The following is a 21,696-nucleotide window of genomic DNA, read 5'->3' on the forward strand; positions in this document are numbered from 1 at the left end:
ATAATAAATCAAGATCAACTCCCTTTATTCATCTTTAACTCCTCCTGCTGTTCAGTTATCACAATAACTTTAACCAAAACTCAAGACTTACATCTCACAGGGAAAACCTATTCCACTATTCCCTCACACAACGATTAACAAGTCCAAGTTAAATTAACAGAGCAACCAGTGAAAATGAATAACACAACCAATACCACGGATCAAACATCCCCACCTCATGTTTACGTTTATCATGAGGATAAAACTACCCCAAAATTCTCTGGCACAGAAAAAGATCGATTTGATGTCATTTCATTGGTCAATCAATGTGAACAGATCTTCGTAAAAAGGCACATAACAGATGAACAAGAGAAAATTGCTATTTTTTCCTCTTAGATAAACCAGGAAAGATGACCGGCAGGAAACTTGCTTAAGCCAGTTACGCTTCTCCGAGCTAAGACATATGATGAATTTAAAACATAATTTTTGAAGAAATTTTCTGGAGGTATGAACTTTTTGCCAGGTATAATCCCAGAATTACATAAGACTGTAGATCTTGTAAGGGAGCACACTACAAATCATGTGCTCAGTGAAATAACTGCCGATGTCTCCATTATCAAAAGAACATTATTAGCTACCTTAGAAAACTCAAACTGGATAACAGGAGATGGAAAGATGTCCCCAGACCTCGTCGTGGACATCATTGGTTATGTAGCTGCCTTGTGTAAATTACCTGATAGGACCTCAAGATCGCCAAAACGATCGCGTACACCCCAGGTATGTGCTACTAGACTTAATGAACGAGGTAGAGATGCAGTGTAGCAAAGCAGGGGCGATCGAAATACAATCACATTCTAGTAGAATGAGAGTACATGAGACAGTGTCAGCTGTGAAAACAGCTACAACTACCCCAAACAGAGAACAAAATCGATCGTGACCTGAAAGCAGACAAAGCAAACAACCTAACTTGTCGAGGCAACGATCACAAACACCAGGCCACAGACGGTTTCATAAGTTTCCGCGTAGCCTGAGCAGATCGCGCGCCACAGACACCACTAAATATGGGAAGTCATCTTACAGATCACAGTCAGGAGATAGGTCCATTCTATGTTATTATTGTGCAAAACCAGGACACACAAAGAAAGAATGCTTTATCAAAACAAAAGAGGATAGACAAAAGACACAAGATTTGATCCCTACTGTAGGTATCACTGGTGCCAAGGGCATTGGACTAGTAATTACAAGACAGTAGAGAAATTAGTTTCCATTTTCAAACTGGGGAAGGCCAAGTCACGACAAAAAACGAACAAACGTAAAGAAAAGCAAGTATAAAATTCACATAGGAGGCATGTTGGGAAATGAATGTATCTTGATACCACCTGTATGTGAGGATCAAAATGTTTCCATATTTTTAGACACAGGCTCTCCAGTGAACTTAATAACACAAGAAGAAATAGATAGAATTTTTAGAAATAAGAAGAAAGTAACTTTTAAGGAAGAATCTGATTTAGACTTATTACAGTAGATTGCAAACAAATCACAGTAAAAGGTATGATCCGGTTAAACATCAGTTTCACAGAGATTACAAGACCAATCTCTACATTTTTTTATGTCGTTGAAAACTTAGCAATTAAAGCTCATATGTTACTGGTCTTAAGATGCATGAGAACAGAGAAAATATCTTTACTCCCACAAATGAATGGAATAGACTTCGATAATGAATTCATAGAGGAAATACCATCAGGGTCCTCACCGATAAGTAAAACAGAACCAAAAAGAATTGATAATATTAAAAGCATAAACAAACTTACACAAACAGATGAGTGTATAGATCCACTCACACCATCCCCCGCAGCCTCCAGGACTAGAGACCGTGGTAACGGTACTGATTTATCAGTTTTTCCCGCCCATCTCACCAATGATTTAGTTATACCACCTAACTCCTATATGAAAGTTACCATAAAAAGCAAATTACAAAATAGAACTGTTCTTGTCTTAGAAGATTTATGTAAAGTAAAAGGACTGTCAGTAGAAAACGCATTATGTCAGATGAACGATGATGGGGAAACTTAGATATTCCTAATTAATCACATGAATGGGGAAGTACAGTTGAAAAAGGGGACTTGTATAGTTAATATTGAAAAATGTCCCGCCCCTGTGATGGAAATAGTTGTAGCTGGAGTGACAAGTGAGATAAAATCTATGGATATAGAAAGCATAAAAGAGAATTTAATTCACTCAGGTGAATTTGATGAAGAAAATGATTTGTTAACCCTGTTGGAAAAACACAGGGACACCGTAGCATTACCCGGAGAACAATTAGGGTGTACTAACTTGATTAATCACAAGATTAATGTGCACCCAGATACACCACCAATTTTCGTACCAGCCTATCGAATCCCACAATCTCAGCGTACACACGCAAATCAGTATGTTGATGAAATGTTAAAACTTGGAATTATTGAGATCCCCGTGGAATGCCCCAATATTCTTCGTGCCCAAACGAAATGGAGAAATGCGTGCAGCAGTAGATATCGTAAACTAAACAGTCACACAATCCCTGACCGATTTCCCATGCCATGGCTAAGCGACATCCTGCAGAATATTGGACCATAAAATAATGTATTTTCCACGATCGATTTACTCAGTGACTATTAACAAATTCCAATGGATCAGGAGTCACGTAAATACACTGCCTTTTCCACAAATAGAGGACATGTTCAGTACAGAAGGATGCCAATGGGACTGAGGACAGCCACGGGCACATTCCAGCGTCTTATGAATTACGTATTGTCCGGAATTTAGGGACTTATCTTGATATTATCATCGCAAAGAAAGATATCACAGAACATCTCCATAAATTAAACCTACTCTTACAAAAGCTTGGTGATGCTGGTTTAAAAATTAAGCTTTCTAAATGCAAATTTTGCTTTAAGGAAATAAAATTCTTAGGCCGCACATTAAGTGTTAATGGTATTCACATCACCAGTGACAAAATATAGGCAGTGAGAGATTTTCCTGAACCCACTACGACCGACGAAGTTAGACAATTTTTAGGTCTAGCAGGGTACTGTAGGTCATTCGTACTACAATTCTCTCAAATAGCCTTTCCTCTATTCCAGCTACTCAAAAAAGATGCTATATTCCAATGGGGAGAAGAACAAAAACAAGCATTTACCAAACTAAAAATTAAACTAACAAATTCACCTTGTTTGGCATATCCGGATTTCACAAAATCATTTATTATATGTACAGATGCATCAGTTAAAGGATTAGGGGCTGTACTGATGCAGGAAGATAAAAGAGGACAGAATCAACCAATTGCATTTGACAGCAGACAAATAAAAGGTGCAGAGAAAAATTATTGCACTACAGACTTAGAGGCACTTGCAGTGTTTTTTGCATTACAAGAGTTTCGAGATTTGGTATATGGTTACGAAATACACTTATTCACCGACCATAAACCGCTAGTGGGTATGTTTAAAAACTCCTCTCTGGGAGGAGAGCAAGATGGAAATGTACAGTCGAAAACTACAATGTATATATTCATTATATACAAGGCAAAATGAATCTAGTAGCCGACGCATTATCTAGGAACCCAAAGACAATTCATGTCGCGGCATTAGATCTCAAATGAGACATCCCTAACCACGATAAAATCGTTAAAGCACAAAGACTTGATCCAACATGGTCTAAAGTTACATACAAGTTAGAGAGTAAGGATGACATACAATTACCCAAACTACATGTACCACTTGAACAATTCACAATAATCAATAATGCCTTATACAAGATCAACCCAGGACAACCTAAACGCCGAAGAAATAATAATCAATTGGTAGTACCTAATGACATGATACCCCAAGTATTATGAACGGTACATGACAACCCACATGCAGGACATCCTGGGAAGGATAGGACATTCAAACAAGCCCAGTTGTTATATCACTGGCCATCATTACGAAAAGATATAAATAATCATATAGACAGATGCGAATCATGTGCAAAACACAAAGGATACCCAATTACACCTGCACCTATAGGTAATTACCCTGTACCACATCAACCATGGGACGTTGTCGTGGTTGATTTACTCAAGATGCCATTATCATACAATAATAACCAATACCTATTCGTAGCAACAGATCATTTTTCCCGTTATGTAATTTTAGCTCCGATTAAAGATAAAACAGCAGAGACAGTAGCAAAGGCAATAATAGATAATGTGATATGTCGCTTTACTACCCCAAGGGTACTAATAAGTGATAATGGAGGAGAATTTAATTCTGATATCTTACAAGAAATATGTAAACAGTACAGTATAAAAAAGGTTAACGTTTTAGCCTATCACCCAGCATCCAATGGGTTAGTAGAGAGAAAACAAAAAAGTATTAGATGTACTACGACACATTCTCAATGAAAATTATGCAAGTTGGAATGATTGGATTCCCAGAGTAGAAGCCTCAATTAATGGATCTATAAATAAATCCATAGGTGACACACTACATTTCATTATATATGGGACAGATAAAAAACTACCATATGAGATTCTACAAGGTGACAGTCTGCCCATATACAATTACGATGAGTTTACGTGAATTCCAAGACATACATAAAAGAGTAAAAAACAATTAACGATGTCCAAGGAAGAAATGAAGGAGGCATTTAATAAGAAGGCAAGAGACTCGCCTATCAGCTTAGGACACATTGTCTATGGCATCATTCATACGAGAGACAATAAATTATCTCCAAAATTTGAGGACCCATATAGAGTGATAAAAGCAAACAAAGTTTTATTTAGGCCACTGTCAAGTGGCGAAGAGAAACAAGTTCATATTGACCATTTAAAACGAGTTTCAAGGGAACCATCCAATAATTATACAGCCTCGGATACAACCGGACAACCGAACATAACTCATGAAACCAATCAAGAAAACAACAATAATTACAAAATTAAATTAAGGTCATATACCAAACAATCAAACACAGGTGCAACTGTTCCAATAAAATCTACAGCACATCATTTACATGATTTAAATATCGATTTAAGCTCCTTCTATAAATGAAATAACAATCAAGTTATTGTTCTCCGTTAGTCAACCGCAATGCGCATCGTCACTATCATCGACCACAGCATGACCATATTAGAAAATTAATAGATTTTTTTTGTCGGTAGGTAATGATGAAGGGACTTATGCTATGGATTCTCCTCTATAGCAAGAGGATATGCTCACTTAGACCCCAACCCATAGTACGGCAAGGATGCCTCATAGCTTCAACAGCCACGACGTCAGTCGTAAAAGATGTCATGAGTACTGAAATCAGTTTGGATTACTTATACGAATTACCTTCTTATCTAGAAAACATCGCCAGACCCATGAGAACCCTGGACTTCATGGTAGGAGGCTATGTTTCACAAGCACATAACACAAAGGAAGTGGATGAAATAGTGAAGTTAGCGAAATGGAAGATAGAACAGGCTAAGTCAACTATGCTCATCATTTGAGCGCTGTGAACATCATTGCACATACTCGCCAAAAGCGCGGTTTGTTTGACCTGGGTGGTGCAATTCTTGGGAACATCTATGGATTGGCTACAGAGGAAGACCTTCAAGAAACAAACAACAAATTAAATAAAATAGCTCAGGTACTAACATACCAAGATTAATTCATCGCCAGACATAACTCAGCAATGAAGACCATTGTGAAAAATCTGAAAAAGGCGGAAAAAATAGCTCACCAATGTATAGATAAAAAAAAATGCCATGGAAGGGAACATAACACTTTTCCAACACTTCTCCATCATCACGGAACACATTGACACAATTATACTCCAATTAGACAACACTAGAGTTCGTTACAGGGCACTTAGGCATGGAATTTCGAATGCCGGTAATGGCAAGATCACAATTGACTTACTTCCAGTTCATGAGCTACGTCAGATAATTAGTCAAGGCATACATAAAATATAAATTGAAGCCTTTGTTCCGAAGTAGGGATTTCATGCAATATTATCCATATTTAGAAGCAACACTAACACCAACATCAGTAGTAGTTCATGTACCATTCATAACTGACGACCTGTTCACAGTATACCAAATACACCCCTTCCCTTCTAAGAATAATAACAATTTGGTCATCATCAACATCAACACAGACACCAAACTCATCATGGTCTCCAAGAGACAGAACACTGTCACTTTCGCCAGTGAATCAATGATTGAACGAAAATGCCGCACATCCTTAAATGGTGTTCACCTTTATCCTGTGTACATTTTCACATTTCAGCCTACTGAAACAGTCCCTAGTGAAATGGCTATCATAAGAAATCACGACATTCATAATCACTGCAACTTCACTTTTGCTCCACATAAGCTTGTACACCATCAACGCATTGGACACTCACAGTTTTTTTTCTTTCACTCATAACACATCAGTTTACATAGTCTGTCCAGATATACCACCATCTCATACTTCAGCATCAGGATTATACATAGCACCAGACTACTGTGCAGTATTTACACCATCCATATCCACTTTATCCACCATCAATCAGTACGCCATCCTCAATCATACACACAAACATTTCCACCCACTGCCTGATATGGATTTAAACATGAGCACAGGTATTAAGTTGACTTTACCTAAGTTTGAAACTATTCAACTGATCAATGAAACAATGAAGCCCTGGGAAGATTTGAGTTTGAGTATGTTCAACCCATATTATGTGTATAGCCCAGCACCTACTGTCTTTATAATCTTCTGTATTGGATTTGCAGTAGTGCTGTTCGCAATGCACAGAATGCATGCAAGAATTGGAAACTTGGAGTTAGTATTTAGTGGGGGTAAGGTGCGATTTCAAGTAAACCCTCCTGAATGAACTGTACCTATTTTGTATATAGTATTAATTTTACAAAAAAAAAATAAAATGAATGACACGATATAGAAGTATACCAGTATCATTATCTCTATATGAAATATTAATAGCGCTTACCATAATCTTAACTTTGAACTACTTTTTTTTTTTTGCATATATGCATATGACTGTTATACACACACATCTTACAATATGTCATACAATAACCAATGTGACTATATTGCATTTGTTCAATTATGTATACAACTTGTTTAAAATGTAATATTACTGGATCATTGCAATATTAACATGAATATTATATCTATACAATATTATAATCAATGTTATGTATTAATAGATTAGCATATGTCAATAATGATTGCTGTCGGAGGACCACCAGCTGGCGTGACCGAGCAATGTCAGCACTCCATAATATAAATACAAATCATAATAGATAGGATGATGGATAGATAGATAGATAGATAGACAGACAGCACCAGACAAGGTGTGGGAATGAGAAATGAGCATGCAACCCTTAAGTGAAGGAATGCTTGACGTGCACTGGATGCAATACTTACACACAGACATAATGTTCTAGAAACTTCAACAACAGTATAGCCCACATGACACGACCCCTGCTAAACAAGAATGTAGGAATCAGAGATCAGAAAGGGGCCAGCCATAGATCCGACAGGTACTGGAGAGAGGAAATAAGAAGAGGGGTTCAACAACACTTAGTTAGTAAATCACGTCCCTGTGTACTACATACTCTGCTCAACTTAGACTTTCTTTGAAGATAATAAATCAAGATCAACTCCCTTTATTCATCTTTAACTCCTCCTGCTCTTCAATTAGCACAATAACTTTAACCAAAACTCAAGACTTACATATTACAAGACCAAAGAGTCACACTAATACGAATACTGTTACCAGTACCACCACCACCACTACTACTACTACTACTACATCTACAGTTTGGCATAAACGTTAGGAACTGGAGGAGTTAGATACAGCCTTCATGAACTCTTTTACTGGAAAATAAGACACTACTACGGCTCTACATCCTTTTCGTTAACCTTGACTAAAATTGCAGTCTTTCCATCTTTATTACTGAGTTGTAACAGTGGGTTTTTTAATACTAGAATTGGATGATGATCACAAAGAAGTGCCGTGTTATAGTCGTAGAGACGAAGCATTGCCCTTTTCTGCCCCTGAACTACCAGAAATAAGCTGCAAAAGGATGGAAATTTGGGCCAGGTTAAAGTAAAGGGAGTATTGGTGGATATTTTCGTCCTTTTTCATCCTTTCCACGGCATTTCTTCGTGACTAGCACCATATTCTAGTGTTCATATGTTACAAATCCACATTCCAGTTGAAGGGAGAAATTTTACGGTAAGTTAAAGTAAACAGAGCATAGTTATTTTGTTCTAATTCTAATTTCCACCAAATTTGCCACCTCCCCATCTTGACTGCTGGGGTATAACAATAGAAAAACATTACGATATGATGCTTGTCATGAAGAAGTGCTATGTAAAGGATGTAGAGCCACAGCATTGTCATTTTCTGCCACTGAGCCAGGATTAACACTAGAATATGGCACTAGTCATAAAGAAGTGGTGTGTTTAGGGTGGAAAGAGAGAGAAAGAGAGAGACAAAGATTTTTTTTTTTCAGATATGACTCAATTTATCATCCAGATCTTCCCCTGCCCGGTTTTCTGGATGACAATTTTTTAAAGCAACATCCAGACGTGGACCCGGACACCAATGGGGTATTTTTGGCCCATGCTGAGTCCGTTCCTACTCCTAGAATAATCAAAACCCATCTTCCCTTCTCACTTCTCCCACCATCCATTCTTGAGAGCTGTAAGGTGGGTGACTCTCTCTCTCTCTCTCTCTCTCTCTCTCTCTCTCTCTCTCTTTGGCGGCATAATCTTCATTAGGCTTTGCCAGATAAAGGGTGAAGCTTCTTGTTGTCAGTATAATTTTTTTTGCACTTTTTTCTTCGATCTTGATGATATTACATATGAAGGTGCCATAGGGTAACCCAAGTCTTTGTGCCAAATATAAATGACTTTGACCTATTTTTGATGGTGAAATACACTTTTTTTTTTTTTTTCAAAAAAATGCATATTTGAAATTGAAATATCTGAGAAACTAATTGAGATACAGCTAGCTGGTTGAAAATCCAAAAACAAAAATATGTGCTGAATAATTTTGGCTTAATATTTTGCCATTTAGCTAGTGGAAAGTATCGAATTCAAATTTGCTCTTTTTTCTTTGCAAAATTTTTTTTAGTATAAACCACAAAAGCTTTAAAGATGTACATTTCCAGATATATAGCTCTAGTCCCTCACATGCTCTGAAAGGAATATGGTTGCAGTTAAGCATATGGTTAGCCAGTTATTGAGACAAAAGTAAAATTTACATTTGAGTTCTTCAACACCTTTGTTTTCAGATCCCTTGTTGATGTTACACAAGTAGTTACCTTCGGGTCTTCAGATCTTGTTTATATTGCATGTACCTTCTATACCATTAATATGATCATTGCTGGTGCTGGAAGGAGCAGAGACAGCAGAAAGTGATCGAGAACTGGACGAACATGATGGAAGACGCACCTCCTGCTACTGCTGGTAAACCAGAATATCAGGGGAACCATGGTTTGATTCAATGTCAGGGTGGGGTACGGTTTCATCAAGCGCTAGGATACTGACTCTGATACTTTCATGCACTGCCAGGCTGTCATTGCACCAGACCCTCGACATCTCCAGCACTCCTTCAGGGACGGTGAGTCAGTGGAGTTTTGTCTCTTTCGGACTCCCAAGGGCCTGAGGCTTGGAATGTTACTGGACCAGGAGGCGTGACCATGCAGGGTTCTACCCATGCATGACAGCGTCTCATGGCCCGGGGACACCAGGCCAGGGATCATGGGAGTCCTGATGAGATAAGCAACATTGTGGAGATGTGCATCCCGATGACAAAGGCTTTTTGCAGAGATCACAAATTGGCATTGCGTGTTATTCTCCCCAAGATCTTCGAGGAGAACGGGCTGCCATTCCTTATCATCCCTGAGTGCTTTGCCCATGATGTACACTCTGTTCCTCACTGACAGGAGTGCCAGACCAGCCAGCCGTGACCTGCTGCCCCTCCCATGACACCGCAGAAGAGGCTGAGGCTGGATGCCTTACTTAACTGGAAGACTGCCAACCAGACCACTGACCCAACACTGGAATTGGACTTGGCTACTATAGTCTGACAGATCGAAACGTAGGGTTTTGGTGGAGTCACCCCCTCCCTGCACTGTTGCCACGTTTCCGAGCTGACCTCTCCATCAGCGATGACCTTGACACTGTTTCCCTCTTGTGATCTCCGTTTTTCTAATACCCCCTATACCCCTGCCACCAACACCCCCTATACCCCTACCCCCAACAACACCCCCATCAACAACACCCGCTATACCTCCACCACCAACACCTCCTATAAATATAGACCCCCACCATCAACACCTGTATAATAATTAGCCGTTGATAATTGCTATACTTTTATTGAGAGCATACATTCTACCCTATTGCTCAAACTCCCTAATCTTACAATCCCATCTGTCTTAATCCTTCCCACTGCCTTCGTTCCTAAATCCCTTAATTGATCTATTTTTAACCTAAGTGTCCCCACACCTTTTAAACCATTTACCTCTCTGTCACTATTCTCCACCATATGTATCAACTTGTATTATATTGTGTATAGAACTTTCATACTGTATGCTGTACTACTGTATAATGTATAAGAATACCCACTGTTTAGTGGAAATAAAGTTTTATTATTATTATTATTATTATTATTATTATTTCTCTCTCTCTCTCTCTCTCTCTCTCTCTCTCTCTCTCTCGCTAGATTTTGTTATGTGTCATCCATGGTTTTTTACTTCCATTTTTATGTATGGATTATAATTTTGACTTTATTTCCGACTTTCACCTTGAGGTAAAAGTCACGGCGCGTTTTTTTTATAGAGGTTTCCCCAATAGGCCTAAATCCTGTAGGGGTTGGTGACCTCCCACAGCGTACACACAAACACGTGTCGCGTGAGTGCTGCCACCCCAGAGCTGTTTGATATATTTATTTTAATTATGAAAGGATCGCCTCTTCCCACTTTTATCCCTTCAAATTTTCTTGCAATTATACTTGCTAAATTAATTAGCAATGTTAGAAGTGTTGGGGAAGTAAATAATAATTAGAATATTTTTAGAGCAACACTGCCAAATTTTTATGCCACGTTTCTCTATTATCGTATAATATAGTATGCAGAATAGTTTTATTCTTCCTTGATACATGTCAGCACTTTCATTACAGTTATATTAGTATGAGTTATGTTTATGTATCATTCCTACTACACAAACCACAGGCGTTATACATCGTAGGGTTAGGAAACATGGCAATAGTGTAGGGAGGGGGTGACTCCACCCAAACCCTATGTTACGAGGAGGAACACTATACCATAGCTAAAGTACACCAACTGCCATCGGAGACCAAGAAAGACAGGACTCTTCTGCCTCCATAACCATCATGGCCGAGGATGCGTCAACTTGTTCTTTGGCCGGGGAGGAGGTTGATGAGTCCTCCCCTCCTCAGGCAGAGGAGGGCAAGCCATCTCGTCCTGCCATTTTGGACTACAAAGATCGGCTTGGCGGATCTTCCTACCATTGCTTCCTAACACTCAATGCCCACACCCGGTCATATCAGCTTGGAGACACAACCTACTCAAACCTCTATGATTTGCTCCAGGCAGCTGACCTGGGTGAGGGGATTCCACCCATTCTGATATGATTGTCAAGGGGGAGGGTCGTCTACATTCTAGCCAATCTACGAGCATATTACTTCATGCTCCCACCACGCTTGGCCCCCTACATTGGCAGTTATGTGTGCTGCTTGAGCTTGGTGGTGACTTGCTTTCCCAATCCTCTTTGGCCCAATGCCCCACATAGTGAGTGATGGCCATAAAGCCATAATTTTAAAAAATACCATTAATAGTTATGGCAAAGCTTCCTTGTTGTGGCTACACAGTAAGATTAGGTAACTAACTTTAATCTATTTTGGTCTCTCTCTCTCTCTCTCTCTCTCTCTCTCTCTCTCTCAAACTGTTAGTTTTGATCTACTGTAGTCGACAACTACAAACTTAAGCTGTCTAATTCTTCTTTTGAAATCAGAATGGTGGAGATGAAAATGAAGATGATGATGATGATGGTGATGATGGTTTTCATTTTCATTCGTAGGTGATATATGTGGCTAGACATCCGGGTGACGTGTGTGTGTCATACTACCACCTTCAAAGACTCCTCAAGTCAGTGAATTTCAAGGGCGACCTGGAAGAGTTCCTGGATTTGTGGTGCCGAGATTTGGGTAAGAGAAGAGAGAGAGAGAGACAGAGAGAGAGAACAGGACTTTGCAGAAATTAATAAACTGATTGATGATGTTATTTTAATGCAGATGATAGGTATAAATTGCTGTAATCCTTCCTTTTTCTCTTCTTCTCCTTCTTCTGTCTCTCTTTCTTCTTCTCCCACGCCTTCACCTTCTTTTCCCTCTCTTCTCCTTCCCTCTTTCTCTTTCTTATTAGTCTCCTTCTTCTTCTTCTTCATCTTCACAGTTCTGCAAGGGCCATACTGGAGTCATTTAAGCGAGGCATGGGCAAAACGAACCCACCCAAACCTCCTCTGGCTATACTACGAAGACATGAACAAGGATCTGCTGAGGGAACTTCAGCGCCTGGACCACTTCCTCGCCACAGGCCTGAAGGAGGACGAGCTGCTGCAGGTGGCCCAGCATTCCAGCTTTGCCAACATGAAGGCCAGACCTGCTACTAACCTCAGTCTCATCCCGGAATATCCTGAACTGGTGCCGGGAGAGGCTGAGTTTGTGAGGAAGGGTGAGTTTAATTTGCGTTGCTGTTGTTGTCATCATAATCTTAGTCATCCTCTTCTTATTTATTATCGTCATCATCAAAGTCATCATTGTCATGATAATAATTATTATTACTTATTGCCTTCATTACCATCATCATCATCATCGTCCATTGTCATTGTCACCTTTGGCATCATTATCATTATTATTGCCTTCATTACCATCATCATCATCGTCTGTTGTCGTCGTTATACGTCACCATCGTCATTGTCATCATCATCATCATCGTCAGTATTATCGTCTTTATCCCTGTTTTCGTCTTAGTGTTCATCATCATTGTCGTTACATCATCATCAACTTCACTCACCTCATTAATGGATGGAAGCGAGTGAGACAAAATAGGTTAAGCATGTCAGGTCTGATTGACCAGGTTACTGTATGCTAAGCTGGGCATACAACGATACACAAGATGGATGGTATATTGCACCCTTGTATCGTGTGGTCCTGGCTCAGTCTGCTGAGTAAAAATTGTGTATATAGTATGCATTAATATTGTCATAACATATTATTGCATACTATATACACATTATAATCAACTTGTAATCAAGTGAAATACGTAATATTGTAAAGGTACATAATTGGGATAATGTAGTCACTGTAGTTATAAAATTGTACATGTCTAATATAATAGTAATATTAATATAATACAATGGCAAGTCTGTTGTAGTTTAATATACAATATATATGAGAAGGACTTGCTGTTTATATATGTAAATGATAGTATAATTGAAGTAAGCCTATATTATGTTCAACTCATATTATGTATACAGCCCAGCTCGTCATCTTTGTAATTTTCTCCATCATATTTACTGTATTAATTTTGGCCATGCACAGAATGCAAGCAAGGATTGGTAACCAGGAATCAGAAGAACTGTTCTGTACAAGTGAGATAAAACTGAGTAAATATTGTATATACTGTTATGGGGTGTATATTACGGTGCACTCTTAACCCTTAATTAAGCACCAAAAGGGATAAGATTAAGTGTGCAAGAAAACTAACTTAACTTTACTGTACACTATAACATACACAACCAAAGAAGAAACCAGGGTTCGTTTTACAAAATGGAGGATTCATATAGGCCTCAGGATACAAATATAAAACAAGTTATTTCTTACCTAACCAGAATACACTCAGTGGAAGCTAAGTACTCACAAAGCTCGAAGAACGTGGAGATTTCGAAGGTTACATTCAGTTATAAATCACACACTAGTGTAAATGGAGGAGTGAACCAGAAATTGGAAATTGTACACAAACACTGTGCTTTGTAAGCAAAGTCACGTATTGAGTAGTGTTGGGGAAAAGTGCAAGACAATGTGACAAAAGTGTAACGTGACAGTAAATGGGACAAAATGTGTACAAATGACAAAATGTGTACATGGATGTGTGTACAAAATGAGACAAAAATGTGTACAGGGATGTGTGTACAAAAAGAGACAAAATGTGTCTCTTCACATTTTCCTGGAGCTTATGAAGGAGACTTACTCGGCCTTTCTCAGCTAATTAACCACTAGGTTGTCTTAAAAATAATCTCTGTCCATACAGAAACAATAGAGGCACCTGCTACCAATGAGGGCCTCATACACTCCACACAGAACCAATTGCGTGCCATCAAGAACGTGACGAAAGCGCCATTTAGGCTTCTAATTGGCAAACATCCCTACTTTGCTCCTCCCACATTATGTCACACCCACAGTTCAAGGACAAGAGGAACTTTCTGTGTAATTTGTGGGAAAAACATGTGGTGTGTTATCAGTTGAGAAGGCAAAAGTGACCGCTGGGTAAACACAGCTGGGGACCAGGGTCACCCTTACAGCCCACAAAACTGATAGGAAAAAAAATTTATGTTCTTAACGGCTCGCTTCTCTCTCCTTTCATTATCATCTTATCTTCTATTTCACCCATTCACTACTGGGGTAACTACACAATTGGCAATATATATTTTTTATACAGAATAACAAAATATGGGTTACACATAATATAGGATTACTTTAATTATACTGCCATTTATATATGTATCATCATTAGCCGTTGAGGTCCACTGCAGGACCGGCCTATCCCTACCGGAGCAGGGACGATACAAGCCAATGTATCTCTACCAAGTGGCTTAGGCTGTCTGGTAGAGACTGTATGTAGGGTGAGAAGTGCTTGTAAGTGTAATTGTAGTGTTGTAGTGGCTTTGGATGTGTGTCTAGTCTGTGAACCAAGTGTAATCCGCCCGCCTTAAGCCGATTGGGTGCAAGCATACTAGTATGCGACACTGGTTCAACCACAGCACCCCTTATGTCTGCCAAAGTAGCAAGTGGCTCGGTGAACGATTCCCAAAGTTTTTACAACTTTGGCGGGAGGCGAACCCTCGTCCACCAGCGTGCGAAACGCACACTATATATATATATATATATATATATATATATATATATATAGTGTGCGTTTCGCACGCTGGTGGACGAGGGTTCATGCATATTGTATAATTGACTACAGTAGACTTGCCTTTTTATTATTTTAATATTACTACTGTATTATACATGTACAGTTTTATAACTACAGTGACTACATTATCCCAATTATGTAACCTTACAGTATCATGTATTTGACTTGATTACCTTACAACTTGAATGTAATGTGTATATAGTATGCATTAATATGTTATGACAATATTTACTGTCGTTGGTACGACAGTGGGTGTGACTGAGCGATATGTAGACATTATATAGGCATTATATAGGCATTAGAATATATCTCATAAACACAATGTACAGGATGTAATGTCTGCTGGGGACATACACAGTTTCTCACTAGGAATGTCAATTCATATAATGTATATCCACAACCTTGTTGTCCCAGACCATCAAGAATCCTTAACCGTATGTATCTCAAACTTGCTCGTAGTCCAGACGACCAAGAATTTCATGACGTATTCAGACACGTGGAGTAACCAGCCCTTGTCGGTTAGTCCACGGGGATGGAAATCTACCACACATTACAATACACACACACATCCTCTCCGAGCTGTATATAATGTCGGAGAGATTCCTTTCAGAGCTGATAAAGGGGAGAGAAGGGCTAGAGAGAAGGTCCGACACCAGGGTCATGTTCAGCCACACTGTAACTCCCTAACTGTGCAATAAATTTCATAACCCAAGAGTGCTGTAACACACCTCGTTGAGACTACGTCTCACTACTTTATTCTGGCTGGGCTTAGCGACCCATAATCGCTTTCCCTATCTCCCTACAAGTACCTAAGGCCACGCTATCGAGATGGGGAAAGCAGAAATTTTTGCTTCATCATGAAACTATCAATCAACCATGCAGTCAGTGAAAGCAAAATGGTGGAGAGTATTAAGGATGAAAAGATTTATGGGAAGTAGTAAGAACGTAGAAAAGAGGGAGAGGGAGTGGGAGACGGAGGATGAGATGGAGGGATGGAGTGGAGAGGTATATAAGACAGGGGAATGTGAGCTAAGGGGAGGCCAGCAAAATAGCAGGGGACAGGGTGACATGGAGGCTATTTGTTTGCGGTCATCCCTTATGGGATTAAGGCGTCTGGCTATAGATGGATAAACAGAAAAGATTTATGGGAAGTAGAAACTGTTTATGCTGACTGAGCCGTCCCTACAATACATGGACCCATATTGTCATTGAGTAAGGAAGCTCCCTAACACCTCTACATTAGTGAGTTATTTTGGGGTATAGCTGGTTAGTATCCTTCTGTACGTTATTTTTTCACAGTATGGTGATGTTAGAAGTATTTATGCAACACTGAAGAGTACAGTAAGGTGTAATAAACAAACCACTTATGAAAAGGTGTCAGGGACCTTCCTTAACTAACAGAATGCAGGCCATGGTGTAATATATGGACCAACCTTTGCTAGAAATAGGTAGATATAAGCTGGGTGAGATTAAGGTGAGCCCACAGATAAAGGTGAAATAACATGTTTTACCTGACAAAGATCCATAACCCATTTCAGCTGATTTGATGGCCAATGAAGTCAGATTGGAAGGTCAATTTAACTATTAATGAAGGAGGCTCATGTCCACCTCATTACTAAATTTCATCTAAATTCATGCAACTGCTACTTAGTTTTCAAGCTGTAGGAGTGGCCCAGTTCCACCAGGTGAATTTACACTTAGTATAATATGTTCTCCTCTGTGGTACAGTGGTAAAGTGTACCGTTTCGTACACTGAAGAACGAGGGTTCGCGCCCCGCCAGAGTAATAAACTTTGAGAGTGTTCTTCAGGCCATGTATTGCATTGGCGGACATAAGGGGTGCTGTGGTTGAACCAGTGCCGCATACTATAAAGTATGCTTGCACTCAGTTGGCTTGCGGGGGCCGATTACACTTGGTTCACAGACTACACACACATCCAAAGCCACTCCAACACTACAATTACACTTACAAGAACTTCTCACCCTACATACAATCTCTACTAGACAGCCTAAGCCACTTGGTAGAGATATATAGGCTGTATCGTCCCCACTTAGGTCGGGATAGGCCGGTCCTGCAGTGGACACTCAAACGGCTGATGAGATGAGATGAGATGAGATAATATGATCTCAATGGCAGTGTTCCCAGTGTTCATCTTGTGTTCTTCTCTCCCTACAGGTACCACTGGGGACTGGGTCAATCGCTTCACTCCCCAAATGAAGGCCAAGTTCCAGGTACCATACTCACAAATTTTCTTGAGCATGATTTGAGTATGAGATTGTTACTTTATACTTTTATTTCCACACCTGACACTTCATGGCCAATCTTGAGTTAGTAGTATGATGAAAAATTTATACCAAAGACAATGATCTGTGATATTATTGAACCACTTCTATAGAGATTTGTTAACTGCAAAAACTTACTAGGATCTTTTATTCGTCTCCAGGCTTGGGTGGAGACGGGGAGTAAGGCAGTCGGGGAGGTGCCACCCACGTACACCCAAGGACAAAAGTTCACTTAACATCACATCTGTTCTACTTCCCACTCTCCTCTGCTGGATAATGTTCAAATGCTGAGAAGCCTGGTGTGTTTCTGCCCATAAATAATGCCCTCTAATCTAAACTGTTAGTTGAGAAAGGCTGGGTGATATCCTGCTCTGAGTGTAGCTACGTGAACTCAATCAGCTCAGTTTAAGGACATCTTCGATGGGTGGATGTCTGGAGGGCGGGGGTGGTTGTAGTATGGTTTTTTGATCGAGGTGTTGTATTGCCCTGCACATGAATACAGTAGGTAGGTGTTATTTCATTGTTAGTGTTGGAATATCTGGAGGTGGGATATTGTTGAAGAGGGTTTGATAATTATTTGCGTGGTGAGTGTTTTATGTGCCTAGGTGTGTTGTGTGTTTCTTTCATATAAGGTCAGGGGTGTTGTGTATTGGAGACGGCTGTTGTAAACAATTGTGTGCCCCTCATATCGAGGTAGTTTCTGACAAGGAGGACTTCTGTTTCAGGTTGCAAGTAGGCTGTGGCAGTGATTTTGGTGAAGCCAGTGGTGATGCATAAAGCATTGTTCTGTGTGCTCTGCAAGATGTTGTGGTAGGCACTAGATAGGATGGAAGCCCATGCCGGGGAGGCATATGACATTACTTATCTAATGCTTGTAGAGTAAGGAGAGTGCTTCTTTTTGTTCCCCAAAGTGTGGCCTTATAGTTGCCCTTAGTGCATTGAGTCTGGGGAGGCACCGCCTTTTGATGTACAGTCACGCGTACTAATTTCTGCTCAGGGGTTACCCCTTCCTTCCCCCCTCTACCCTGGACAGAGGGAAGGGGGGAATCTCGAACAAGTCTACTCCGCCTTCTGCCCCCAACTCCCCCACCCTCCACCTCCAGCTGCCAGTTACTGATTAGACACAAATTTTCTCATGTCCTGTAAACATGACTAAACTGTCATCGCACACGCTTTCAACGGCCAAGATTTGGACTATATTTTTAGAATAAATTATTACTGTATTGAACTGCATTCTCAAATTGAAAATATTCACCATCATTGTAATCCAGTGTCGTCCGCTGCACAATTCTGGGTTCCAGTGCTTACCTTTTCACCCAGGCCAGACATATGATAGTACTTCAGCTGATAGAAGCCAAGTTAGTAAATTTCAATGTAATAATGATATGTATTGCTTTCTACATATAATACATGTTGAGTAGAAGGAAAATGATAATACGTGCTCAGTCTCATTGCTTTAATATTTTGTATGCCCACCCCCTGCTTCCAAAACAGCCTCTAAATGTCTGAAGCATCCATCTGAAGCATTTAACCACCCATCTAAAGCAAACAAATGTGTCATAAAGACTAAATGTCATGAATGACTTTGTGGTTCCTTTTGGTTGAGTTATATATATATTAGACTTATGGACGAGCGGTTTTTATATCTTGGAGTAGCTTCCCATTTGTCATGTAGTGACAGGAGAGGTAAAGAATAGTATGGGACTATTTTTATTTGTCTTGGAAATATTAACAAGTCTCTGTCTCGCTCTCTCTCTCTCTCTCTCTCTCTCTCTCTCTGTCTCAAGTTGCTAAGCCCTTCTCCCCATTACCTGCCTGTTCTAAGGCTTGTCTCCTTCTGAGCTCTCTTTCCTAAATTCTGGTGTAGCAGGGGTGTGTCACGTGTGTTCCTTGTGAGTGGAAAGTTCTAGCAGCCTGTGTGTGAGTATGTGTGTGTATGGTCACTAGGTGCTGTCGTGTGCCTATCAAGCATTCCTCGAGTTAAGAGTGTGTAAGCATGTTTAGCACTGCTCGATTCTCGCAGACACAATACCTTCTCATCATCTGACTCTCTGCTTCTATCTGTCTCTCTATCTATCTATTTATCTATCTATCTATTATGATTTGTAATGGAACACATTGCTCGGCCGCGCGAAAATGGCGTACCATCGACAGTTAATAGTCCTAACAGATTAATTAATACATATTAATATATATTATATACACATTATTATGAACTTATAAGCTAATTGAGTGAAATACATAATATTGTAAAAGAAACATAATTGTATGAATATTGTATACATATATTATTCATAGTAAATAGTGATTATTTAGTAATATTACATTTTAAACAAGTTGTATACATATTTGAATAAATGCATTAAAGTAAATTATTTAACTGTAATACAGTATGTACTTGGGTTATTATAGTGAAATGCATACATGCAAGAATAAAAAAAAAAAAAGTTTAAAATTAAGGTTATGGTAAGAGTTATTAATATTTCATTTAAAGATAATGGTACTGGTCTGCCATATATGGGTCATTCTTCTTTGTATTTTTTTTTTTAATATATATAATTAATACTATATACAAAATATATACACTTCATTCAGAGTGGTTAACTGTGATGTTAACTCTCCCTCCACTAAATAATGACTCCAAATTAGCAATTCTTGCATGCATTCTGTGCATTGCGAACAGCAGTACTGCAACTACAATGCAGACGATTATAAAGACAGTAGATGCTGGGCTATACACATAATATGGGTTGAACATACACAAACTCAAATCTTCCCAGGGCTTCATTGTTTCATTGATCAGCTGCATAGTTTCAAACTTAGGTGAAGTCAGCTTAATACTTGTGCTCATGTTTAAGTTCATATCAGGCAGTGGGTGGAAATGTTTGTGTGTATGACTGAGAATGGCGTAGTGATTGATGGTGGATAAAGTAGACATGGCTGGTGTAAATACCGCACAGTAGTCTGGTGCTATGTATAATCCTGATGCCGATGTATGAGATGGTGGTATATCTGGACAGACTATGTAAACTGATGTGTTATGAGGGAAATAAAAAAACTGTGAGTGTCCAATGCGTTGATGGTGTACAAGTTTATCTGGAGCAAAAGTGAAGTTGCAATGATGATGAATATTGTCATTTCTGATGATAGCCATTTCACAAGGGACTGTATCAGTAGGCTGAAACGTGAAAATGTACGCAGGACAAAGGTGAACAGCATGTAAGGATGTGCGGCACTTTCGTTCAATCGTTGACCCACTTGCGAAAGTGACAGTGTCCCGTCTCTTGGAGACCATGATGAGTTCGGTGTCTGTGTTGATGTTGATGATGACCAAAGTGTTGTTATTTCTATAGGGGAAGGGGTGTATTTGGTATACTGTGAACAGGTCTTCAGTGATGAATGGTACATGAACTACCACTGATGTTGGTGTTAGTGTTGCTTCTAAATACGGGTAATATTGCATAAATTCCCTACTGCGGAACAACGGCTTCAATTTATGTTTATGTATGCCTTGACTAACTATCTGACGTAGCTCATGAACTGGGAGTAAGTCAATTGTGATCTTGCCATCACCAGCATTCGAAAGTCCTTGCATAAGTGCCCTGAAACGATCTCTAGTGTTCTCTAATTGTAGTAGAATCGTGTCAATATGTTCTGTGATGATGGAGAAGTGCTGGAAAAGGGTAACATTTCCCTCTAATTCATTTATTTTATCTACACTCTCGAGAGCTACGTTTTCTGCTTGTTTCAGATTTTTCACAATTGTCTTCATTGCTGAGTTCTGTCCTGTGATGAATTTATCTTGGTATGTTAGTACCTGAGCTATCTTATTAAATTTGTTGTTTATTTCTTTAAGGTCATCCTCTGTAGCCAATCCAAAGATGTTCCCAAGAACTGCCCCGCCCAGGTCGAACAAACCGCGCTTTTGGCGAGTACGTGTGATGTTGTTCCTGTCGCTCAGTACCTCCGTTCCATAAGATGGGAGATCTTGGATCATGACGAGCATAGTTGACTTCGCCTGTTCTAGTTTCCATTTCGCTAACTTCACCATTTCATTCACTTCCTTGGTGTTATGTGCTTGTGAAACATAATTTCCTATCATGAAGTCCAGAGTTCGCATCGGCGTCGCAAGTCTGTCTAGATAAGTAGGTAAGTCATACAAGTAATCTAGACTTATTTCAGTACTCATGACGTCCTTAA

The 21,696-nt window shown here is 39.5% G+C and overlaps 1 protein-coding gene across 1 annotated transcript in view; it reads left to right on the forward strand.

The window, feature by feature from the left end:
- LOC145390340 (sulfotransferase 1 family member D1-like) overlaps positions 1-21,696 on the forward strand; it is an 84,155-nt gene that overhangs the window by 9,442 nt on the left and 53,017 nt on the right. The window contains exons 2-5 of the mRNA XM_080265298.1: positions 8,530-8,702; positions 12,099-12,225; positions 12,473-12,751; positions 17,390-17,445. Of these exons, the coding sequence (XP_080121424.1) occupies positions 8,530-8,702; positions 12,099-12,225; positions 12,473-12,751; positions 17,390-17,445 (635 nt within the window). The remainder of the gene's footprint in view (positions 1-8,529; positions 8,703-12,098; positions 12,226-12,472; positions 12,752-17,389; positions 17,446-21,696) is intronic.

This window comes from Coenobita brevimanus, chromosome 14 (assembly GCF_032717465.1).
Source record: "Coenobita brevimanus isolate Jiangsu-jjx chromosome 14, ASM3271746v2, whole genome shotgun sequence".
Taxonomy (NCBI): Eukaryota; Metazoa; Arthropoda; class Malacostraca; order Decapoda; family Coenobitidae; genus Coenobita; species Coenobita brevimanus.